Source organism: Amblyraja radiata, chromosome 3 (assembly GCF_010909765.2).
Source record: "Amblyraja radiata isolate CabotCenter1 chromosome 3, sAmbRad1.1.pri, whole genome shotgun sequence".
Taxonomy (NCBI): domain Eukaryota; kingdom Metazoa; phylum Chordata; class Chondrichthyes; order Rajiformes; family Rajidae; genus Amblyraja; species Amblyraja radiata.
Genome location: NC_045958.1, coordinates 108468131 through 108492227, shown reverse-complemented (window position 1 = coordinate 108492227; position 24097 = coordinate 108468131). Strand labels below are relative to the sequence as shown.

The following is a 24097-nucleotide window of genomic DNA, read 5'->3' as shown; positions in this document are numbered from 1 at the left end:
TCTTCACTGCTGGTACAGCAAATACCAAGACTGCATAGTGCTTCTGCTGTCAATGCCTCATAACCATGAAGCAAGTTCGTACTTTCAACAGAATCCCACCTACATCATGAAAAATGGACAAAAATGCTTTTATGAACAACATCCCAGAACTTGGCTGGCCCTACATTAAGTTCATAACTTCATAAGTTATAGGAGCAGAATTAGGCCATTCGGCCCATCAAGTTTACTCGCCCATTCATTCATAGCTGATCTATCTTTCCCTCTCAACCCCATTCCCCTGCCTTCTCTCCCCATATCCCCTGACACCCGTACTAAGCAAGAATTTGTCAATCTCCGCTTTAAAAATATCTGCTGACTTGGCCTCCACAGCTGTCTGTGGCAACGAACTCCACAGATTCACCACCCTCTGACTAAAGAGATTCCTCATTATATCCTTTCTCAAGGTACCTCCTTTAATTCTGAGGCTACTGCCTCTAGTCCTAGACTCTCCCACTAGTGGAAACATCATCTCCACATCCACTCTATCCAGGCCTTTCACTATTCGGTAAGTTTCAATGAGGTCCCCCCCTCCCTCTCATCCTTCTAAACTCCAGCGAGTACAGGCCCAGTGCCGACAAACGCTCATCATATGTTAACCCACTCATTCCTGGGATCATTCTCGTAAACAATCCTCATCATTCTCATTGACAAATCTGATCGCCACAGTCAAACACTTCTAAATACAACAGTGAAACTAAGTGCTCGAGGAACTCTGGTTTAGGGCTGTTATTGCCACGTGTACCGAGATACAGTGGAAACCTTTGCTCCGCGTGCTATCCAAACAGATCAGATATATCGATCATGAACACAATCAGGTCAAACTCAAATACAATAGAATGGTTCTTAACCTGGGGGTCATGACTCATTTGAGGTTTTGCCAGGGGTCATGATGGGAACACAAATAACATATCAATTTGTTGAGCCCATGTTTAGGAACCTAACAAAGGTACATACCACATACAGTATTTTGTTCTCGTACGCGCGTACTGGTGCCAAAATGGTTAAGAACCACTGAAAGGGAAGATACAGAATGCAGAACATAGTTCTCAGCATGGCAGCGCATCAGTTCCAGAGACAAAGTCCAATGTCCACAATGGGGTAGAGGTGAATCGGGCAGTTCAATCGGGTCAGGCAGCATCTGTGGAAGGATACAGATGCTGCTGACCCGCTGAGTTTATCCAGCACCTTGTTTTCTGCCCAGTAGCTTCCTGTGTCTCCAGTGAAATGAATTGGCCCAAAATATCCGATTCAGGAATAATCTCGAATCAGTTCAGTCTGATCAAGGATAGTCCTGTCTAACTCTCAAAAGATAGAGCTCTTAGGGATAGCGGAATTAAGGGATATGGAGAGAAGGCAGGAACGGGGTACTGATTGTGGATGATTAGCTATGATCACATGAATGGCTCAAAGGGCCGAATGGCCTACTCCTGCACCTATTGTCTATTGTCTATTGATAGTATTTCAGGACTGCTCTCTGATTGCCGTAGGAGAGTTCAGTTGCCTGATAACAGCTGGGAAGGAACTGTCCCTGAATCTGGAGGTCACCTCTATATTAGCTGAATAATGCTACCATGGCAATATTTCAGTGATGTTTGCATCTATTTACAGCACTGACATTCAGTCACGCTAAGCAAGCTATTTGTACGCTGCTGTTTATAATATTGCAAGGCGGCACAGGAATAGACATCCCCTGCTATAACGTTCGCGACCTCAGCTCAAATAATGCAGTTAAAACTAAGCTGCAAATAACATGCCTCAGAAAGCCACAGGAAACAAACAGTCACAGAGTGCTGAAGCAAACTAATATACAGGAACTCAATGTCTTCCCGAAGAGAGACACAAAAAGCTGGAGGAACTCAGCCGGCCAGGCAGCATCTCTGGAGGAAAGGAACAGCTGACGTTCCGGGTCGAGACCCATCTTCAGACTTAGACAATAGACAATAGGTGCAGGAGTAGGCCATTCGGCCCTTTCGAGCCAGCACCGCCATTCACTGTGATCATGGCTGATCATCCAAATTCTGAATCTGAATCTGAATTCCTTTATTGTCATTCAGACATTTCCTCCGTTCCTGCCTCCTCGCCATATCTCCTGACTCCGCTAACTTTAAGAGCTCTATCTAACTTCTGAAGAAGGGTCTCGACCCGAAACATCATCTATTCCTTTTCTCCAGAGATGCTAGACACAAAAAGCTGGAGGAGTCACCTCTACATTAGCTGAATCTCTGGAGAGAAGGAATGGGTGGCGTTTCGGGCCGAGACCCTTCTTCAGCTACCTGTCCCACTGAGTTACTCCAGCATTTTGTGTCTATCTTCAGTGTAAACCAGCATCTGCAGTTCCTTCCTACACTCAATGTCTTCCTGGTTTTGCCCACCTTTTCATCTCATAAATCCATGTTTACCGGAATGCTGCTTTGATCAGAGAGCATTAGCTATAAATTCAGTTTAGTTTATCGAAGTACATGTGAAAAGCTTCTTTGTCGCGCGCTAACCAGTCAATGAAAAGACTATTCGTGATGACAATCAACCTGTCCACTGTGTACAGATACCAGATACTGACTCTGGATTCCCCGATGTTGGGGGAGTCCTGAACCAGGGGCCACAGTTTAAGAATAAGGAGTAGGCCATTTAGAACGGAGACGAGGAAACACTTTTTCACACAGAGAGTTGATTGATAAAGGGTATAACATTTAGTGTAGGATAAAGTCCAATTAAAGGTCTCCAATGAGGTAGATGGGTGATCGGGACCGCTCTCCAGCTGGTGAGAGGACGGTTCAGTTCCTGATAACAAACATGGAACTTTTTCTCTGGGTCATTAGAGGTCGAGGGGAGAACTGATAGACGTTTATAAGATCACAAGGTCATAAGTGATAGGAGCAGAATTAGGTCATTCGGCCCATCTACTCCACCATTCAATCATGGCTGATCTATCCCTCCCAAATGTTCCCCATGTTGGGGGAGCCCAGAGCCAGGGATAGACACAAAATTCAGGAATAACTCAGTGGGTGAGGCAGCATCTCTGGAGAGAATGAATGGGTGACGTTTCAGGTCGAGACCCTTCTTCAAACTGATGTCAGGGGAGGGGGTGGGACAAAGATAGAATGTAGGTGGAGAAAGTAAGACTAGTGGGAGGGGATGGAGAGAGAAAGCAAAGGCTATTTGAAGTTAGAGAAGTCAATGTTCATACCGCTGGGGTGTAAACTACCCAAGTGAAATATGAGGTGCTGTTCCTCCAATTTGTGCTGGGCCCCACTCTGACAACGGAGGAGGCCCAGGACAGAAAGGTCAGATTCAGAATGGAACTTCATCCAAGGACCCAAACAGTCTTTCCAGGTGATGCAGAGGTTCACTTGCACCTCCTCCAACCTCAGCTACTGTATCCGCTGTTCCAGGTGTCATCTTCTCTACATCGGCGAGACCAAGCGCAGGTTTGGCGATCGTTTCGCTGAACACCTCCACTCAGTTCACCTTAACCTAGCTGATCTCCCGGTGGCTCAACACTTCAACTCCCCCTCCCATTCCCAATCTGTTCTGGAGTCTGGTGGTGCATGCTCAAAAGCTTTGTAGCTGCCAACCGACAGGAGCAGGGAGAATGAGGAATGATCGGGTTGGGAAAACAGTAGGTACAAAAAGATCAGAAGAGTGAATATGGGATTCAGCAAGTCAAGGTTGAGACCTCCAAATGGTGAGAGTGGGAGGACATGAGAGGAATAGATCGGGTAGATGCACAGAGTCTTTTGCCCAGAGTAGGGGAATCGATAACCAGAGGACATTGGTTTAAGGTGAGGGGGGAAATATTAAATTGGAACCCAAAGGGCCAACTTTTTTTTCACACAAAGGGCGGAGTGTGTATGGAACGAGCTGCCGGAGAAGGTAGTTGAGAGAGGTACTATCATATACATTTAAGAGACATTTAGACAGATACATGGATAGGACCGGTTTAGATGGATATGGGCCAAATGTAGGCAGGTGGGACTAGTGTAGATTGGGCATCTGCATGGGCAAGTTGGGCCGAAGGACCTGTTTCCATGCTGTGTAGAATAATAGTCAAAGAGTGATACAGCGTGGAAACGGACCCTTTGGCCCAACTTGCCCATGCCGACCAAAATGCTCCATCTACACTAGTCCCGCCTGCCTGTGTTTGGCCCATATCCCTCCAAGCCTACCCTATGACTCTATGACAACATTCTGACGACCAGCATCCTGTAACAAGGGCAGGGTTGCATGATCTTTAGTAAAACTACAGTTTTATTTCCCGCTTATACTAAACCAGCCACATGGTGCGCGTGAGGAAGTGTGAAGAACTTCAGACTCAGTGTGCGTGAAGAGGTCTCGACCCGAAACGCCACCTATTCCTTTTCTTCAGAGATGCTGTCTGACTCTCTCTCTCTCTCTCTCTCTCGCTCTCGCTCTCTCTCTCTCTCATCTTATGTGATCTCCCTGAGCCAGGAAGTCCCCATCCCCAAGACTTGAACCACACAGCGCAGTGTGGGACAGGCGGAGATGGAGGCTCCCCGGTCTTCATTGCCTCCTTGAAGGAGTTTCACATCTTCCTCTCCACTGACTAAACCAAACCCTTGATCCTGTCCCGCCAGCCTTTTTTCAAAATTTAGCAACTCAAAATGGGGGTGCGTCTTTGACGCAGGTGAGTCTTCATTGTCGGGAAATACGGTAAGCTCAGGTAGAATAGGTGGTGCAGTTCCTTCTCTCCAGAGATGCTGCCTTATTCCAGCTTTTTGTGTCTATCTTCGGTTGAAACCAGCATCCGCAGTTCCTTCCTACACATGGTGTAACTGCGATCTTTCCCCATGCTGTGATACCACCTGCATCAGCTGGGCTTTGCAGAGATTTACACGTGTTGTGGCAGCGTCGTTTGGCTTTGAACGTCAGGCTTCAGCTGTGGTGGAAGTCTTGACCGCTGAGAGCCGAACATGTTCACCAGCTCACAAGCTCTAGGAGTAGATTTAGGCCATTCGGCCCCTCGAGTCTAGTCCGCCTTTCAATCGTGGCTGATTTCTCCCTCCTAATCCCATTTTCCCGCCTTCTCCCCATCGCCCTCGACGCCCGTTCTAATCAAGAATCTAATCAAACGACAGGTACATTTCCATCTCCTGAAGTCACAGTTCAGACACGGGTCCTTCAGTCCACTTCACCCATGATGGCACTCAACTATTTTTGTTTTGTTTAGAGATACAGTGCGGAAACAGGCCCTTCGGCCCACCGAGTCCATGCCGACCGGCGATCACCCCGTACACTAACACTATCCCACGCACTAGGGACAATTTACAGTTTTTACTGAAGCCAATTAAGCTACAAGTCTATGGAAAGTGGGAGGAAACCAGAGCACCTGGAGAAAACCCACATGGTCATAGGGAGAATGTTCAAGCTCCGTGCAGACAGCACCGTGGTCAGGATTGAAACGGGATAGCTGGCGCTGTAGGGCAGCAACTCTACTGCTGCGCCACTGTGCTGCCTATTTATCTATACTGATCCCAGTTTAGTATAGTTCAGTGGCACAGTTGCACAGCGGTGGAGTTGCTGTCTTACAGTGCCAAAGGCCCAGTTTTGATCCTAACTATGGATGCTGTCATAGAAACATAGAAAAATAGAAAATACGTGCAGGAGGAGGCCTTTCGGCCCGTCGAGCCAGCACCGCCATTCATCGTGATCATGGCTGATCGTCCCCAATCAATAACCCGTGCCTCTCCCTATATCCCTTGATTCCACTAGCCCCCAGAGCTCTATCTAACTCTTTCTTAAATCCATCCAGTGATTTGGCCTCCACTGCCCTCTGTGGCAGGGAATTCCACAAATTCACAACCCTCTGGGTGAAAAAGTATTTTCTCACCTCAGTCTTAAATGGCCTCCCCTTTATTCTAAGACTTTGGCCCCTGGTTCTGGACTCGCCCAACATTGGGAACATTTTTCCTGCATCTAGCTTGTCCAGTCCTTTTATAATTTTATATATTTCTATAAGAAATCCCCCTCATCCTTCTAAACTCCAGTGAATACAAGCCTAAACTAACACAAGCCTGTCTATACGGAGTTTGTACGTTCTCCCTGTGACCGCGTGGGTTTTCTCTGCATGCCCCGGTTTCCTCCCACACTCCAAAGACGTACAGGTTTGTAGGTTAATAGGCTTCTGTAAAATTGTAAATTGTCCTTTGTGGAGAGGATAGTGCTAGTGCACGGTGTGATCGCTGGTCACTGTGGCCAAAGGGGCTGTTTCCACGCTGTAAGTCAAAAGTCTAATGTGAAGCATGAAAACAGACCCTTCGGCCCACTGAGTAAATGGTGACCATTGATCGACCATTCACACCACTTCTATGTCATCCCACCTTCTCACCCACCCCCCCGCCCTACGCACTTGGGGCCAATTCACCGACACATCATTAGTATGCGGGAGGAAACTGGAGCACCCGGCGGAACTTTCATTCTGAGTATGACCCGAAACATCGCCTGTCCATTCCCTCCGCGGATGCTGCTTGACCCGTTAAGTCCCTCCAGCACTTTGTGTTTTGCTGAAGAATTCAGCATCTTCAGTTCCTCGTGTCGCGTCCCAAATATTTGCTGGATAATTTCACAACGTCCTTGGACCTCGCAGTAGCAGCAAACCCCATTGAAAAATGAGAAAGATTGTGCCGGTTAGACGACATGTGGGAAATGAACTGGAAAATACATTTTTTCTTCTATTTATTACAGGTCTGATTCATTTGGTCTTGCGCCATGAATCAAGTCGTACATCTAAAGTGCTTCCAAAGAAAGTGAAGTGGAAAATGAACCCATTTTTACTGAATGGTGAAGTAGGCTTGTAATGTCTACATGGTCACTCTTTTATTTAGAGATACAATGCAGAAACAGGCCCGTTTGCCCACCGTGCCAACCAGCGATCCCCGCACACTAACACTATCCTACGCACACTAGGGACAATTAACAATATTTGCCAAAGCCAATTAGCCTACAAACCTGCACGACTTTCGAGTGTGGGAGGAAACCGGAGATCTTGGAGAAAACCCACGCGGTCACGGGGAGAACGTACAAACTCTGTACAGACAATAGACAATAGGTGCAGGAGTAGGCCATTCGGCCCTTCGAGCTAGCACCGCCATTCAATGTAATCATGGCTGATCATCCCCAATCAGTACCCCGTTCCTGCCTTCTCCCCATATCCCCTGACTCTGCAATTTTTAAGAGCCCTATCCAGCTCTCTCTTGAAAGCATCCAGAGAACCTGCCTCCACTGCCCTCTGAGGCAGCGTCATAGGCTCGGTTGAACCCGGGTCTCTGGCATTGTAAGGCAGCAACTTTACCGCCGTGCCACCGTGCCACCTCTTGCTATTGTTTTCAATTGATGATTCACACACTTGTTTTGTAGGGCAATAATAGTTTGTGACGCAATCCACCTATTGATCTGTATCTGTGGCATTAAATATAAATGATCGTCAAAGAATCTAATTGCAGGTAAAGGGCCTGTCCCACTTGGCCGTCATTTGCGCCTCATTTGCGCGTCATATGTAAAATAGGTCGCCGAGCATGGAGAGGCGTGGAGGAGTGTGGAGTTGCGATCGGTATCGCGCAGCGCTCCAGGATTTCATCCTGTACGAAATCCTCGCGTGCCACCTGCGTGATGTATCGTTGACGCATTGGATATGCACGCTGACGCATTGGCGTCGCACGCTGCATCCCGACGTCTCATGTGGTGACGCATGGTTACGTCACCATGCGTAACCATGAGTCGGCGCGCGCCGCCAGGTATTCTAATGATGTCACGCGCACCAGACGGCATGATGACGTGGGATTTGCGCGCGACGTCGCGCGTAACGACGCGTTGACCTATTTTACATATGACGCGTAAATGAGGCGCAAATGACAGGCAAGTGGGACAGGCCCTTTACTTTCCATTACAAATGCAAGTGCTCTTCATAAACACCGCATTCTGTCCAAGCACTAACAACAGATAACCATGAGAGATAACCATGCCACAAAGTGGAGGAAAAGTTGCAGCTATAATTTAAAGACACTGTCTGCAGTAATCTTGTCAACATTTCGAATGTTACAAGTTCACATGTTCACAAGTTATAGTAGGATAAGGCCATTTGGCCCATCGAGTCAACCCCGCCATTCAATCCTGGCTGATCTCTGCTTCCTAATCCCATTTTCTTGCCTTCTCCCCATAACCCTTGACACCCGTATTAATCAAGAATTTGTCTATCTCTGCCTTAAAAATATCCACTGACTAGGCCACGATCAGCCAAGTAGACTGAGTCTTCACCCCCAAACCCCACACCACGCCTCTAAACCCTCCCCCCCCCCCCACCACCACCCCATCCCCTCTAAACCCTCCCTCTCTGTAAGCAGAGTGGCCACTCTATTCAGCATTGGGTCAATTTATGCCTTTATTGCACCTAAAGCATTGTAGGTCACTTGATTTTTGTTTTTGTGCGTGGGAATTATCTTGTGAGAGAAAGACCATGTGGAAGGGCCTCTAGGTTCCCACATTAGTTATCAATTTACAAACCGCGGCAACTGAAATCAATTTTAACGGAACTCCGATACAAGGAACTGCAGATGTTGCTTTGCAAAAAAAAAAGACAAAACATGTTGGAGTAAAAGCCCTGTCCCACTGTACGAGTTCATTCAAGAGCTCTCACAAGTAAAAAAAAAATCAAACTCGTGGTAAGCACGTAGAATGAACATAGCGGGTACGTCGGAGCTAGGGACGTCACTTAGCGGCTTGTAACGCTAACGGAAGGTACTCAGAAAACGCGGTAAGCTCAGGAAGACTCGTGAAGATTTTTCAACATGTTCAGCCAAATGTCCACGAGAGCCCCGAGTACCTGCGAACGGCCATTACCGTAAATCTCCGAGTTCGAATCAGGGCAAACTCGGGAGAACTCTTGAATGAACTCGTACAGTGGGACAGGGCTATAACTCAGCTGGCCATGAACCATCTCTGGAGAACTGGAGAATCGTAGAGTGATGGAGTCATGTGGCATGGAAACAGGCTCTTTGGCCCATCTTGCCCATTTTCTCCTTTGTACCTTGTATGGTTTGATTGTACTCGTGTATAATCGAGTTTAACGGTAAATAGCAGGCAACTCAATCTTCCTTCAATATGTATCGTGGTAAATATGAAAAGTAATGAACCAATATCACGAACAAGTCCATAAAACAGTAGAGCGGAATTAGGCCATTCGGCCCATCGAGCCTGTTCCACCATTTGATCATGGTTGATCTATTTTCCTCTCTCAACCCCATTCTCCTGCCTTCCCCCCGTAACTTTTGACACCTGTACTAATCCAGAATCTGTCGATCTCCGCTTTAAAAATACCCAATGGCTTGGCCTCCACAGCCGTCTGTGATAAAGAATTCCACAGATTCACCACCCTCTGACTAAAGAAATCCCTCCTCATTTCCATACTAAAGGTACGTTCTTTTATTCTGAGACTGTGTCATCTGGTCCTAGACTCTCCTACCAGTGGAATGGGAGTGTAATGAGGGCAAGGGATAGATAGATTCTTGATTGGTACGGGTGTCAGAGGTTATGGGCAGAAGGCAGGAGAATGGGATTAGGAGAGATAGATCAGCCATGATTGAATGGCAGAGTAGAAGATGGGCCGAACGGCCTAATTCTGCTCCTATCGCTTATGAGGGCTGAGGTGGAAAGATGGAAATAAAATGCACAAAACCTTTATCGCACCGACATTATCTTTGTTCACGTTTTTAACACACAAGGACGAGTTAACTTGAATATTAGATTAAAAAAATTAGTGAAGTAAAATTAATGTTAAGGAAATGTGTAGGAAGGAACTGCAGATGCTGGTTTACACCTGCCTGTCCTGTTCAGTTACTTCGGCATTTTGTGTAAAATTATTGCTTCATGTACAAAGGAAGAATTCCAGTCACAAGGGGACTAAGAAGGAACTCTGACATGCTCACCTTTTGGTTTCTTCATCTGTGGTAGACTGCTGATTGTAGTTGCTTGAATTATTTCAACGACAATTTGATATCTGTTCAAGAGACAGAATTGTGAACTATTTTGACTTAAGTAATATATGCAATCACAATGTAGCGGCAATTTGATTAAATACCCCACTAATTACCACAACCGCAATACTCCAGTGCTAAAAGCTAGACACAAAATGCTAGATAAAACAGCGAGAGAAGGAATAGGTGAAGTTCGGGTCAAGACCCTTCCTCGGACCCATGAGTCTAATGGGCCTGTCCCACTTACGCGACTTATTCGGCGACTGCCGGCACCCGTCGTAGGTCGTTGCAGGTCGCCGAAAATCTTCAACATGTTGAAAATCCAGCGGCGACCAGAAAGACGCTACGACTCTTTGGGCGACTGAGGAGACAACTCACGACCATACAGGCGACATGTGAAGCCTGTACGGTCGTGAGTAGTCGCCCAAAGAGTCGTACCTTGTTCTGGTCGCCGCTGGATTTTCAACATGTTGCGTAAGTGGGACAGGCCCTTAAGCATTCGGGTTAGGGTTAGGGTTAGAAGGGTCTCGATCCGAAACGTCACCTACTCCTTCTCTCCAGAGATGCTGTCTGACCCGCTGAGTTACTCCAGAATTTTGTCTATCTTCGGTGTAAACCAGCATCTGCAGTTCCTTCCGACACACTCCAATGTTAAAACTGTATGTCTAAAAACGTACAATAGAGGGTAACTTATTTTTTTCACATAGCTTTAAGATGAAAGAAGAAAATGTCAGGGAGATGTCCCAGCCAAGCTTTAATTTTACACAGCTTTAAGATAAAAGGGGGAAAGTTTAAAGCAGATGTCCAGGGCAGATAATTTACAGAGCGTCATAGTCATAGAGTGATACAGCCCTTTGCGTCAACTTGTCCACATCAGCCAACAATGTCCCAGCTGCACTTGGTCCATAACCCTCCAAACCTGTCCTATCCGTGTACCTGTCCAACTGTTCCTTAAACGATGGGATAGTCCCAACCTCAACTACCTCCTCTGGCAGCTTGTTCCATAAACCCAGAGATCGGTGGGTTCCCACAATGTGCTGCCAGGGGTAGCGGGTGGAAGCGGATATGATAGTAGCCGTTTAAGAGGCTTTTGGATCGGCATATACTGTAGATATACGTTTAGTTTAGTTCAGAGATTCAGCACGGAAACAGGTCCTTCTTCCTGCTGAGTCCGCACCAACCAGCAATCCCCCGCACATTAACACTCTCCTACACACACTAGGGAGAATTTTATATTTATACCTAGCCAATTAATCTGCAAACCTGTAATTCTTTGGAGTGTGGGAGGAAACTGAAGATCTCAGTGGAAACCCACGCAGGTCACGGGGAGAACGTACAAACTCCGTACAGACAGCATCCGCAGTCAGGATCGAACCCGGGTCTCTGGCGCTGTCGGGCAGCAACTCCAGCGTTACTCCACTGTGCCGCTCGCAGGGAATGGAGCATGAACTTGCCGTTACGTTCGGCATGGACATTGTGGGCTGAAAAGCCAGTTCCTGCGCTATGTCGTTCTATATTCTATGTTAACAAATGTCAAGAAAAATGCCAGACAAATACCATACTGATTTTTGTACTATCGAAAATTGTGAAACGCAAAATTTCCTTTCTACCCTAAAAATTCAACTCACAGTGGTTTACATAGGCAGAGATGGAAACTATTTATCTAAACTATTATCTACCCTCTTACAGAATTGGAATTTGACAGGATAGATTTTGAGGGACATGGGCCAAACGCGAGCAGGTGGGACTAGTATACATGGGGCACCTTGGTTGGTGTGGGCAAGTTGGGCCGAAGGGCCAGATTTCATGCTGCATGACTCTACGAATGCCTATTAATTAATTTCAGACCTTTTGCTTCCACTGCTCCATTCAATCTGCTTTTCAATGTACAGGCAGTACTTCGAGGCATCAGTTCAAAAGTTGTTGTTTTATCCGTTTGTATACATGTCCGTGTGGTTGTGAAGCCGATCTCGACAAGATCTGGGGTAAGCAGTTTAGAACGGAGATGAGGAAACACCTTTTCACACAGAGAGTTGTGAGTCTGTGGAATTCTTTGCCTCAGAAGGCGGTGGAGGCCGGTTCTTTGGATACTTTCAAGAGAGAGCTAGATAGGGCTCTTAAAGATAGCGGAGTCAGGGGATGTGGGGAGAAGGCAGGAACGGGGTACTGATTGGGGATGATCAGCCACGATCACATTGAATGGCGGTGCTGGTTCGAAGGGCCGAATGGCCTACTCCAGCACCTCTTGTCTATTGTCTATTGACATTAATGTTTTCTATTCCACTTATGTACTCTCATATCTTTGTCGTTTGTTTAATTCCAGAGCTGAGATTCTGGAATTTTATTTTAAACTTGTCGATAACGACAGTCCTTTGACACCGGTGACATTGGTGACTCACTTACTGTCCTTGATCGGACTTTGCTGGCTCTACCTTGCATTAAACGTTATTCCCTTATCATGTATTTGTAAATGGTTCGATTGTAATCATGTATTGTCTTTCTGCTGACTGGTTAGCACGCAACAAAAGCTTTTCACTGTACCTCGGTACACGTGACAATAAACTAAACTGAACCAAATCAGGGGTAATCTTCTTGTTCCCCTTGGATTGTCCTTGGCAGCCTTCAAGCTGTCGTCTAATGGAGAGCCAAGCAACCTTGACATGAGCACCTCAAGGTTTCACTCCCAATTATGTGGCAAAAAGCAAAGCATTCTGCTCATATTCTTGAGCTCCCTTAATAGTTTAGGAAACAGGCCCTTTGGCTGCCCGACACCGCGCCAGTCAACGATCCTTGCACGCTTCCAACATCCTACACACACTAGGGACAATTTACACGAAAAAGCAAGCCAATTAACCTACAAACCTGCACGTCTTTGGAGTGTGGGAGGAAACTGGAGATCCCGGAGAACGTACATACTCCGTACAGACAGCACCCGTATTCAGGATCGAACCGGGCCCTCTGGCGCTGTAAGGCAGCAACTATTGTGCTTGGGTTCGACTGATTGTAGTAATGTATAGAATCTCGGATCTTTTTGGATAGCACGCAAAACAAAGCTATTCACTGTACCTTGGCACACGTGACAATATTAACCCTAAACCTAAACTGGGGTCACAATCCAAAACATCGACAGCCCCTTTGCCTCCACAGATGCTGCATGACCCACTGAGTATTTCCAACAAGTTGTTTTTATTCTATGAAAGTGTTCTTTGTGCAGATATTTGTTAGCAGAGAGTTAAACTTTTTCACTGAACCTGGCAATCTTCAATATGCCTCGAATCTGCTCAATGGTGACATTAGATATTAAGACTGGAACAAATTTTGTTTTTCCATTATTCGTCTCGTATGCTTGACAAAAGCCAATGCAAAGCACTAATTAGACTGGTGTATAAAAGATGACTGAGTCTGCATGAGAACTGAGTAGTTTGTTCAGGCCCAAATTAATGTGATAAATGAATGTTTACGAAAGAACTGCAGATGCTGGAAAAATCGAAGGTAGGCAAAAAAGCTGGAGAAACTCAGCGGGTGAGGCAGCATCTATGGAGCGAAGGAATAGGCGACGGTTCGGGTCGAAACCATTGTTCAGAATGGCCAGATTGCAATAATAGTAATGAATAAATGGAGACTGAACATCAGGAGCTTAAACAAGAAAACAGATGATGAGCCAAGGAGCAGTTTAAAGCCCTTCTGCAGTTGTACAGGGCCCTGGTGAGGCCACACCTGGAGTATTGTGTGCAGTTTTGGTCCCCTAATTTGAGGAAGGACATTCTTGCTATTGTGGGAGTGCAGCGTAGGTTTACAAGGTTAATTCCCGGGATAGCGGGACTATCATATGCTGAGAGAATGGATCGGCTGGGCTTGTATAATCTGGAGTTTAGAAGGATGAGAGGATATCTCATTGAAACAGGAAACATATTCCCGATGTTGGGAGAGTCCAGAACCAGGGGCCACAGTTTAAGAATAAGGAGTAAGCCATTTAGAACGGAGACGAGGAAACAGCTTTTCTCACAGAGAGCGGTGAGTCTGTGGAATTATCTGCCTCAGCGGGCGGCGACCGGTTCTCTGGATGCTTTCAAGAGAGAGCTAGATAGGGCTCTTAAAAATAGCGGAGTCAGGGGGTATGGGGAGAAGGCAGGAATGGGGTACTGATTGGGGATGATCAGCCATGATCACATTGAATGGCGGTGCTGGCTCGAAGGGCCGAATGGCCTACTCCTGCACCAATTGTCTATTGTCTATTGAGTAACCGTCATAAAGTGACACTAATCACAGCCGAGTACAATCGGGCGGCACGGTGGCGCAGCGGTAGAGTTGCTTCCTTACAGCGTCAGAGACCCAGGTTTGATCCTGACTATTGGGCGCCGTCCTGAACGGAGTTTGTACGTTCTCCCTATGACCGCGTGGGTTTTCTCCAGGGACTCAGGTTCCCTCCCACATTTCCAAGACTTGCGGATGTGTAGGCTAATTGGCTTCTGGAAATTGTCCCCGATGCGCAGGATAGAGCTGGTGTACGGGGTGAGCGTCGGTCGGCGGCGAAGGGCCTGTTTCCACACTGTATCCCGAAACGAAACTAAAACTAAAAGTAAAGGATGGCTTTTGCAATCATTACCTCAGCTGCTTTAAGAACTCCACGTCGCAGCTGCCGTTGATGAGCTTGATGAACTCCTCGTAGGAAGGGGCGTAAGTGTAGGCCTTCTTGTGATGCTCATTCACCTGCTCCCTGCGTTCCATCTGGGTCAGCAGCATTCGGTTAATGTAGTCAGGGTCACTCAGCAGTTCCACCATCGGTTTTAGTACTGTGAACAACAACAGACACATACACAATAGAATAGAATAGAATAGAATATGTTTATTGTCATTGCACAAAACTGAGCAACGAAATTCCATTTGCTTCTCCTCCGTTAAAAGAAATACAACACAACAACCAATACACATATGTACAGTTAATAGTAAAATAATAGATACATTTTTTAAAAAGTTTAAAAGAATTTAGCGGTATTCCTCGAAGTTACTTCTTGCTTCCCAGTGTTCACTATTGGAGTTAAGCTCTTTTACCGCACATGGGTAGAAACTATTTTTTAGTCTACCGGTGCGAGCCTGCAGAGACCTGAGTCGCCTCCCCGAGGGTAGCAGAGTAAAAAGGTGGTTGGCAGGGTGGGATGTGTCCTTCTTGATATTTGTGGCCCTGCGCAAGCATCGGGCCTTGTATATGTCATCCAAGGAGGGCAGGTTAGCGTTTGTAATGCGCTGCGCAGTTTTTATAATTCCCTGCAGCGCCCTCCTCTCAGCCACAGTACAGCTGGCAAACCACACCAGGATTCCGTAGGTGAGGATACTTTCCACGGCACATCGATAGAAGGACAGCAGCAGCGGCTGTGAGACGTTAGCTCTCCGCAGAGACCTCAGGAAATACAGCCGCTGATGAGACTTCTTCAAGAGAGTGACGGTGTTCATTTGCCATTTGAGGTCCTGGGAGATGTTTATTCCCAGGAACCTAAAGTCATTGACTCTCTCCACCATGTCCCCTTTGATGTATAAGGGAGCAGGTTCCTCTCTCCTCTTCCTCCTGAAGTCAACGACAAGTTCTTTTGTCTTTGATGGGTTTAGTACCAGGTTGTTTTTGGTACACCAGACGGTCAGTTTTTGGACCATCCCTGTAGGCAGACTCGTCATCGTTGTTTATCAGTCCCACCACAGTCGTGTCGTCCGCAAACTTGATGATCCTGTTTGTACTGTGTGTTGGTATACAGTCGTAAGTGTATATTGTATACAATATTGGACTCTGCACACATCTTTGTGGCGCACCTGTGCTAAGCGTCAGGACTGGGGAGTAATTGGACCCCATCCTGACAGTCTGTGGGCGGTCTGTTAAAAATGGTAGGCCTCTGGGGAGTGTTGTAGAGCAGAGGGATCTAGGAGTGCAGGTCCACAGCTCCCTGAAGGTGGAGTCGCAGGTAGATCACTGAGGGATCCCTGAGATTGATCCCTGGGATGGCGGGACTGTCTTATGAGGAAAAATTGAAAAGACTAGGCTTGTATTCACTGGAGTTTAGAATGTTGGGGGGGATCTTATAGAAACATATAAAATTATAAAAGGACTGGACAAGCTAGATGCAGGAAAAATGTTCCCAATGTTGGGCGAGTCCAGAACCAGGGGCCACAGTCTTAGAATAAAGGGGAGGCCATTTAAGACTGAGGTGAGAAAAAAATTTTCACCCAGAGAGCTGTGAATTTGTGGAATTCCCTGCCACAGAGGGCAGTGGAGGCCAAATCACTGGATGGGTTTAAGAGAGAGTTAGATAGAGCTCTAGGGGCTAGTGGAATCGAGGGATATGGGGAGAAGGCAGGCACTATTCAGCCCATCAAGTCTACTCCGCCATTTAATCTTGGCTTATCTATCTTTCCCTCTCACCCCCATTCTCCTGCCTTTCCCCGTAATCCCTGACACCCATACTAATCAAGAATCTATCTATCTCTGCCTTAGAAATATCCATTGACTTGGCCTCCACAGCAATTCACTGTACTAATGAATTCCACAGATTCACCACTGCCCTTTTATTCATAATATAAATAGGCTCCACAGAGTCACAGCTAGTAGAGCCACTGTCCGACAGCACCAGAGGATGATCAGCCATGATCACATTGAATGGCGGTGCTGGCTTGAAGGGCCGAATGGCCTACTCCTGCACCTATTGTCTATTGTCTAAGACCCTGAGCTCGGGTGATGTCTGTGTGGAGTTTGCACGTTCTGGCCATGATTACACTGGTTTCCTCCAGGTGCTCTGGCTTCCTCCCCTCATCCCAGAGCATCAGGTTTGTCGGATAATTGGCCTCTATAAAATTTCCCCGGATTGCAAAAGTGGGATAGCATAGAACTAGTGTGCAGGAATGGAACTGCAGATGCTGGTTTATACCGAAGATAGACACAAAGTGCTGGAGTAACTCAGCGGGACAGGCAGCATCTCTGGAGAACATGGATAGGTGACGTTTCAGATCGGAACTCTTTCTCGTACTGAAAGTAGAGGGTTTCCTCTACTTTCAGTCTGAAGAAGAGTTCCGACCTGAAATGCCACCAAACATCACGGGTTAGGCAGCATCTCTGAAGAACATGGATAGGTGACGTTACAGGTCGCCATGTTCTCCAGAGATGCTGCCTGACCCGCTGAGTTACTCCAGCACTTAACCTAAGACCTAGGACCTTAACCTAATTAATATATGAAGAAGGGTCTCGGTCCGAAATGTCATCTATTCCTTTTCTCCAGAGATGCTGCCTGTCCCGTTGAGTTACTCCAGTACTCTGTGTTTATCTTCGGTATAAAGCAGCATCTGCAGTTCCTTCCTTCACTGAACTCGTTCGTGTACGTTCTAAGTAGAAAATTAATGGGAATTCAATTCCTAATTGAATTTCCATGTCATTGTGGATTAATTTACAGAAAAAGTTCACGCTGGAAGCAAGACCTAATGACAAAATTGATCGTCTCCTCAGGGGAATATCAATACTAATGGGAGCTTCCATGGTTTGTACGTGTATACATCCCTTGATGGCCAACCCTTTGAGTGCAACAGCCATGACCTTCATGCTGTAAACATTATCGGTTAATTTTGAGCAGTTCGATAAACTAATGGATGATTTTTACGATCCATATTTCACTAGGACGTGCAGGTTTGTAGGTTGATTGGCTTGGTATAAATGTAAATTGTCCCTAGTGTGTGTAAGATAGTGTTACTGTGCGGGGATCGCTGGTCGGTGCGGACTCGGTGGGCCGAAGGGCCTGTTTCCGCATTGCGTTTTTAAACCAAACTAAACTAAACTGAAGCAGAAAATCAATGTTGCAAATGCTGGAAGTCTGAAATAAAAGTAGAAAATGTTTGAAACAGCAGGCGAAGCGGCATTTGGGGAAAAAAAGTGTTTGTGTTGAAGGTTGAAGACTCGTCATTCAAACTGGGAAAGTGAAGAAACAGATGTACTCTCTGGCTCCCTGGCCCTATGGTCATAAGTGATAGGAGCAGAATTAGGCCATTCGGCCCATCAAGTCTACTCCATCATTCAATCATGGCTGATCTATCTCTCCCTCCGAACCCCATTCTCCTGCCTTCTCCCCATAAACCCTGACACCCATACTAATCAAGAATCTATCAATCTCTGCCTTAAAAATATCCATTGACTTGGCCTCGACAGCCGTCTGTGGCAAAGAATTCCACAGATTCACCACCCTCTAAATAAATTTCTTCTCATCTCCTTCCTAAAAGAACGTCCTTTAATTCTGAGGCGGTGACCTCTATTCCTAGACTCTCCCACTAGTGGAAACATCCTCCCCACATCCACCCTATCCAGGCCTTTCACTATTCTGTATGTTTCAATGAGGTCCCCCCCTCATTCTTCTAAACACCAGCAAATACTGGCCTAGTGCTGTTCCTTTGGATCGATCAGCGACGTGGAGAGGGGGGACGTGCTGCATGGGCAACAGCCTGTCCTCCATATGACATTGCCCAGGCTTGCATCTGCCCACACATCACCTGCAAACTAGGATGCATCACCCATGGTCAGTCATGACCGAGGGGGGCTTACTACTGCTACAGGCCCAATGCTGGCAAACGCACATCATGGGTTAACCTACTCATTCCTAGGATCATTCTTGTAAACCTCCTCTGGACCCTCTCCAGAGCCAGCACATCCTTCCTCAGATATGGTGCCCAAAATTGCTCACAATATTCCAAATGTGGCCTGACCTGCGCCTTGTAGAGCCTCATAGGTCTGTGGGTCTGTGGGTCTGTGTGTCTATGGGTCTGTGTGTCTGTGTGTCTGTGTGTCTGTGTGTCAGTGTGTCTGTGTGTCTGTGTGTCTATGGGTCTGTGTGTCTGTGTGTCTGTGTGTCTGTGTGTCAGTGGGTCCGTGTGTCTGTGGATCCGTGTGTCTGTGTCTCTGTGTGTCTGTGGGTCGATGACTCTAGTGGGAATAATCAGCCCATGGAGCACGTAGCAAATTGCAAGACCTATTCTTTAAAATAAGCTTTTTAATCAAATTTTAATTATATTTTTGTTGCATGAATATTACATTATTTTTGAAAGTAATTTACGTGAATTTGAATGTCAGAATTTTAGAGGCATTTAAAAGGTATGCAAGGAATTCAGAGATGCTGAGTTGGGGAATGAAGCAGTGTTAGTTTCAGGTTGAAGATCCTTCATTAAAACGGAGGAAGTGCCGAAACAGATGTGCTCTATGGCTCCACGGCTCAGATATCCAGAGATGTTGCCTGAGCCGTTGAGTTACTCCAGCATTTTGTGTCTTCTTTGGTGTATCTGCATCTGCAGTTCCTTCTTACGCATAGGCTTGAAACAAGATGGAGACACTGGAAACTACAGATGCTGCTTTGCGATGGGGAGTGGGAGACGTTTCCGGTTGAGACCCGTCTTCCTTGAGATGCCGCCTGGCCGGTTGCGTTACTCCTGCACTTTCAGTTTAAGTTCTGCGGCACCGTGTCGCAGAGGTAGAGTTGCTGCCGAAAGGGCCTGTCCCACTTGGGCGTCATATGCTCATCACGCAGGTGGCGCGCAAAGATTTTGTGAATCCCAAAATCCTGGGGCGCCGCGCGCGACCCTGCCTACGCCACCACGCACCATGCGTGCATAATGCGCACTAAGCGAGCATCACGGCATGTCACGACGCGCGTGTCATGCGTCGTGACGCGCAAATGTTGTCACGTAAATGACACGCAAATGACGCCCAGGTGGGACAGGCCCTTTACAATGCCAGCACCAAAGACCTAGGTTCGATCCTGACTACGGGTGCTGCCTGTAGGGAGTTTGTACGTTCTCCCCGCGACCTGCGTGGGTTTTCCCCTGAAATCTTAAGTTTCTGCCCACACTCTAAAGATGTACAGTTTTGTAGGAAAAAGTGTAAATTGTTCCCAGTGAGTCCCCAAGATAGTGTTAGCGCGTGGGGGTCGCTGTTCGGTGCGGACTCGGTGGGCCGCAGGGACCTGTTTCCACGCTATAGTTCTAAAACTAAACTAAATTAAACAATAAGTGTGAAGCAAAATGGTAATGGTGTAACTGTGCATTCAGCTGCAGTCCCACAGCACTCCTGCCACGTACCTTTCATGGCTAATATTTCAGCAAGGACAATCCGCAGGCTGCGAGAGGAGATGTCTTTTGACGTTAAGAGGCAAAGCACCAGGACACGTGAGCACATCTGCAGGAACTGGTCCTCGTCCATGCTGCTCTTCAAGCACGGGTGCAGGGGGAAGGGTTTCGGTTGCTGCACCTCTTGCCTGAAAAAAAGGAATTAGGCAACATTAAACATTTATACATATTTCACACCTTGGGCAACAATCCTCAACTTGAAAAAAAAGAGTGCAAAGGAGGGCCATCGAGAGGGAGGGGGGCTGTCTAGTACGAGGAGGGGCTATCGAGAGAGAGGGGGGCCCGAGAGAGAGAGAGGGGGGGCCTTAGAGAGAGAGGGGGCCGTCGACAGAGAGGGGGGGCCGTCGAGAGAGGGGGGGCCTTCGACAGTGAGGGGGGCTGTCAAGTGCAATGAGGGACTGTCGAGTGCGATGAGGGACTGTCGAGAGCGAAGGGGGACCATCGAGAGAGAGGGGGAGCGGTAAAAGCTGGGAGTGGGGCCCATGCCGCCGATAGCTACATGGTGGTGGCAGGCGGAAGATAGGACCGTTCGGTGAATTTATGTAACGTTGTCGGCTCCAGAAACATGGCGGCTCTTGTGTACTGCCCGGGTGAGGGGCTGCTGTATGATTTTACCGGGCTGTAGGCAATACAAAGCATTCTACTGGATCAAGGTACATGTGACAATAAAGTATCATGGAATTATTGAGCAACTCAGCAGACCAGCCAGCACCTCTGGAGGACATGGATGGGCCACCATTTGGGTCAGGACCCTTCATTAGCGTGAGTGTAATCAGTGGGAGAAAGCCGGAGTTGGGGGCGGGACAAAGTCTGGTGGGTGATAGGTGGATACAGGTGATGGAGGGCTTTGATTGACAAAGGGGTGGACAAGAACCAGAGCTCAAAAGACAAAGGGTGTGAGACAAGGATAGATTCATTCATCATCGTTGAAAACATTAGCGACTCAGTGGTGCTGGTTTCCAACAGGAACGGTGACAGACACACCACACATCTCTGTCCTCCAGTTCCTGCAGACTTCCGCCGCTGGAAGTATAGGATTTTGGTGTGTGTGTGGTTTATCATCATTCCTTACAATGCCGTGTACGACAGTGATCGCAACTTCTACTGAAGTGTGGATGACCGTTGGCTCGCTAGAAGCTCATCCGCTCTTTGACGGGTCTTGTTTTTGGTCCTGCTGGGGGTCCACAGCCCCCTCCTCACCCGGCAAACCAGGTGGGGGAGATGGTTTAGTTGCCGACTATCCAATCGTGGAGCAGGTAGCACGGGATTACATGGTACCCGTGGCGGGGGGAACTCCCCCCGACCTGACTGAGATGAGGAAAAACTTCTTCACCCAGAGAGTTGTGAATCTGTGGAATTCTCTGCCGCAGAAGGCAGTGGAGGCCAATTCACTGGATGTTTTCAAGAGAGAGTTAGATTTAGCTCTTAGGACTAACGGAATCAAGGGATGTGGAGTAAAATCAGGAACGGGGTAATGATTTTAGATGATCAGCCATGATCATATTGAATGGCGGTGCTGGCTCGAAGGACGAATGGCCTACTCCTGCATCTATGTGCCTATATTTGGTTTTCTCCCATGTCCCAAAGTCGTGCGGGTTTGCAGGTTAACTGATCTATAAAATCGTCCCGAGTGTGTAGGGAATGGATGCAAAAGGGGGATAACATAGAATAATAATAATAATACTACACTTTATTGTCATTGTAAACACATACAATAAAATTTCAGGCGCATTGCCCGAGCGGAGCTCCAACGTATCAGATAAATAAATAACCGCAATGAAAACAGCAAAAACGGCAAGAAAAACGTCGTCAGAATGAGTAATATTTCACAGTATAGGGTTATAGCAGTGCAAAATATTGGCTATGGGGGGTGTGTGTTCAGTGTGGAGTTCAGAGTGGTGATGGCCTTGAGGTAGAAACTGTTTGTTAATCTTGTGGTGTGTGATTTGATGGACCTGTAATGCTTTCCTGAGGGCAGAAGGGCAAACAAATGATGTGCGGGGATGAGATGAGTCCTTCCGCAGGCAACGGGAGCGAGATAGATCTCTTCCAGGGCAGGCAGGTGTGTGTTGGTGATCTTCTGGGCCGTGTCGATGACTCTCTGCAGATGTGAACTAATGTGAACGGGTGATCGATGGTCGGCATGAACTGGATGGGGCGAAGAGAAGATAAGAAGCTGATAAGAAGAGAAGGTTGCATGCATTGGATGTTGGATTATGTGCTGATCAGTAGAAAGGACGTTATTAGGGAGAGAAGCAATTCTCTTTTGTTTCCCCACAGACTGCATCAAGCCATTCCTTAATACCATGAAAAAGAGCAATTGTAGGAACACAATTAAACTCCTCAGTCTCACACGTTTGTCTTGCTTTCGAATGGATGATGCATTTGAAATGCATCTGAAATGTTCATTTTCCTATGTTGTAACACCGACTCCAAATAAACTCCATCTACTGAGACGCGGAGCGGTGGCGCAGCGGTAGAGCTGCTGTCTTACGGCACCAGAGATCTGGGTTCGATCCTGACCGCGGGCGCTTGTCTGTGCAGCGTTTGTTCGTTTTCCCCGTGACCTGCGTGGGTTTTCTCCGGGTGCTCCGGTTTCCTCCCACACACACAGGTTTGTAGGTTAATTTGGCTTTGGTAAAAATTGTAAACTGTTCCTATTGTGTAGGAAAATTCTAGTGTACGGGGTGATCGCAGGTTGGTGCGGACTTGGTGGGCCTGTTTCCGCACTGCATCTCAAAACTAAACTAAACTTACTCATATCCCTACCATAAAATCTTCTGAATCTTCTGAATTTGAAGTCGGCAGGGCAGTACTCTGCATATCGCCAACTTGGGCTAGGGTACTGTCCAATCCACTTCACCTCTACCCCATTGTGGACATTGGACTTTGTCTCTGGAACTGATGTGTTACAATGCTGAGAACTATATTCTGCACTCTGTATCTTCCCCTTTGCTCTGCCTATTGTACTTGAGATTGTACTTACATATGTATGATGTATCTGATCTGCTTGGATAGCAGATCAAAGCAGATCCTTCACACATTGGGGACAATTTACAATTATACCAAGCCAATTAACCGACAAACTGCACGTCTTTGGAGTGTGGGAGGAAACCGGACCATAGAAACATAGAAAATAGGTGCAGGAGTAGGCCATTCGGCCCTTCGAGCCTGCACCTCCATTCATTATGATCATGGCTGATCATCCAACTCAGTATCCTGTACCTGCCTTCTCTCCATACCCCCTGATCCATTTAGCCACAAGGGCCACATCTAACTCCCTCTTAAATATAGCCAATGAACTGGCCTCAACTACCTTCTGTGGCAGAGAATTCCAGAGATTCACCACTCTCTGTGTGAAAAATGTTTTTCTCATCTCGGTCCTTAAAGATTTCCCCCTTATCCTTAAACTGTGACCTCTTGTTCTGGACTTCCCCAACATCGCGAACAATCTTCCTGCATCTAGCCTGTCCAACCCCTTATGAATTTTGTAAGTTTCTATAAGATCCCCCCTCAATCTTTTAAATTCTAGCGAGTACAAGCCGAGTCTATCCAGTCTTTCTTCATATGAAAGTCCTGACATCCCAGGAATCAGTCTGGTGAACCTTCTCTGTACTCCCTCTATTAGAATAATGTCTTTCCTCAATAAAAATATTTTTAAAAAAAGAAGAAATTTCTCCTCATCTCCTTCCTAAAAGAACATCCTTTAATTCTGAAGCTATGACCTCTATTCCCAGACTCTACCACTTGTGGAAACACCCTCTCCACATCCACTCTATCCAAGCCTTTCACTATTCTGTACGTTTCAATGAGGTCCCCCCCCCTCATTCTTCCAAACTCCAGCGAGTACAGGCCCAGTCAAACGCTCATCATATGTTAAGCTACTCATTCCTGGGATCATTCTTGTAAACCTCCTCTGGGGAATAAGGGGTAGG

General features: G+C 46.9%; 1 protein-coding gene across 1 annotated transcript in view; it reads right to left on the bottom strand.

Moving 5' to 3' along the window:
* Positions 1-24097, bottom strand: part of snx25 (sorting nexin 25) — a 211699-nt gene that overhangs the window by 91188 nt on the left and 96414 nt on the right. The window contains exons 5-7 of the mRNA XM_033018822.1: positions 20115-20290; positions 14629-14815; positions 9975-10045 (exon numbers count right to left, since the gene is read on the bottom strand). Coding sequence (XP_032874713.1) covers positions 9975-10045; positions 14629-14815; positions 20115-20290 — 434 coding nt within the window. The remainder of the gene's footprint in view (positions 1-9974; positions 10046-14628; positions 14816-20114; positions 20291-24097) is intronic.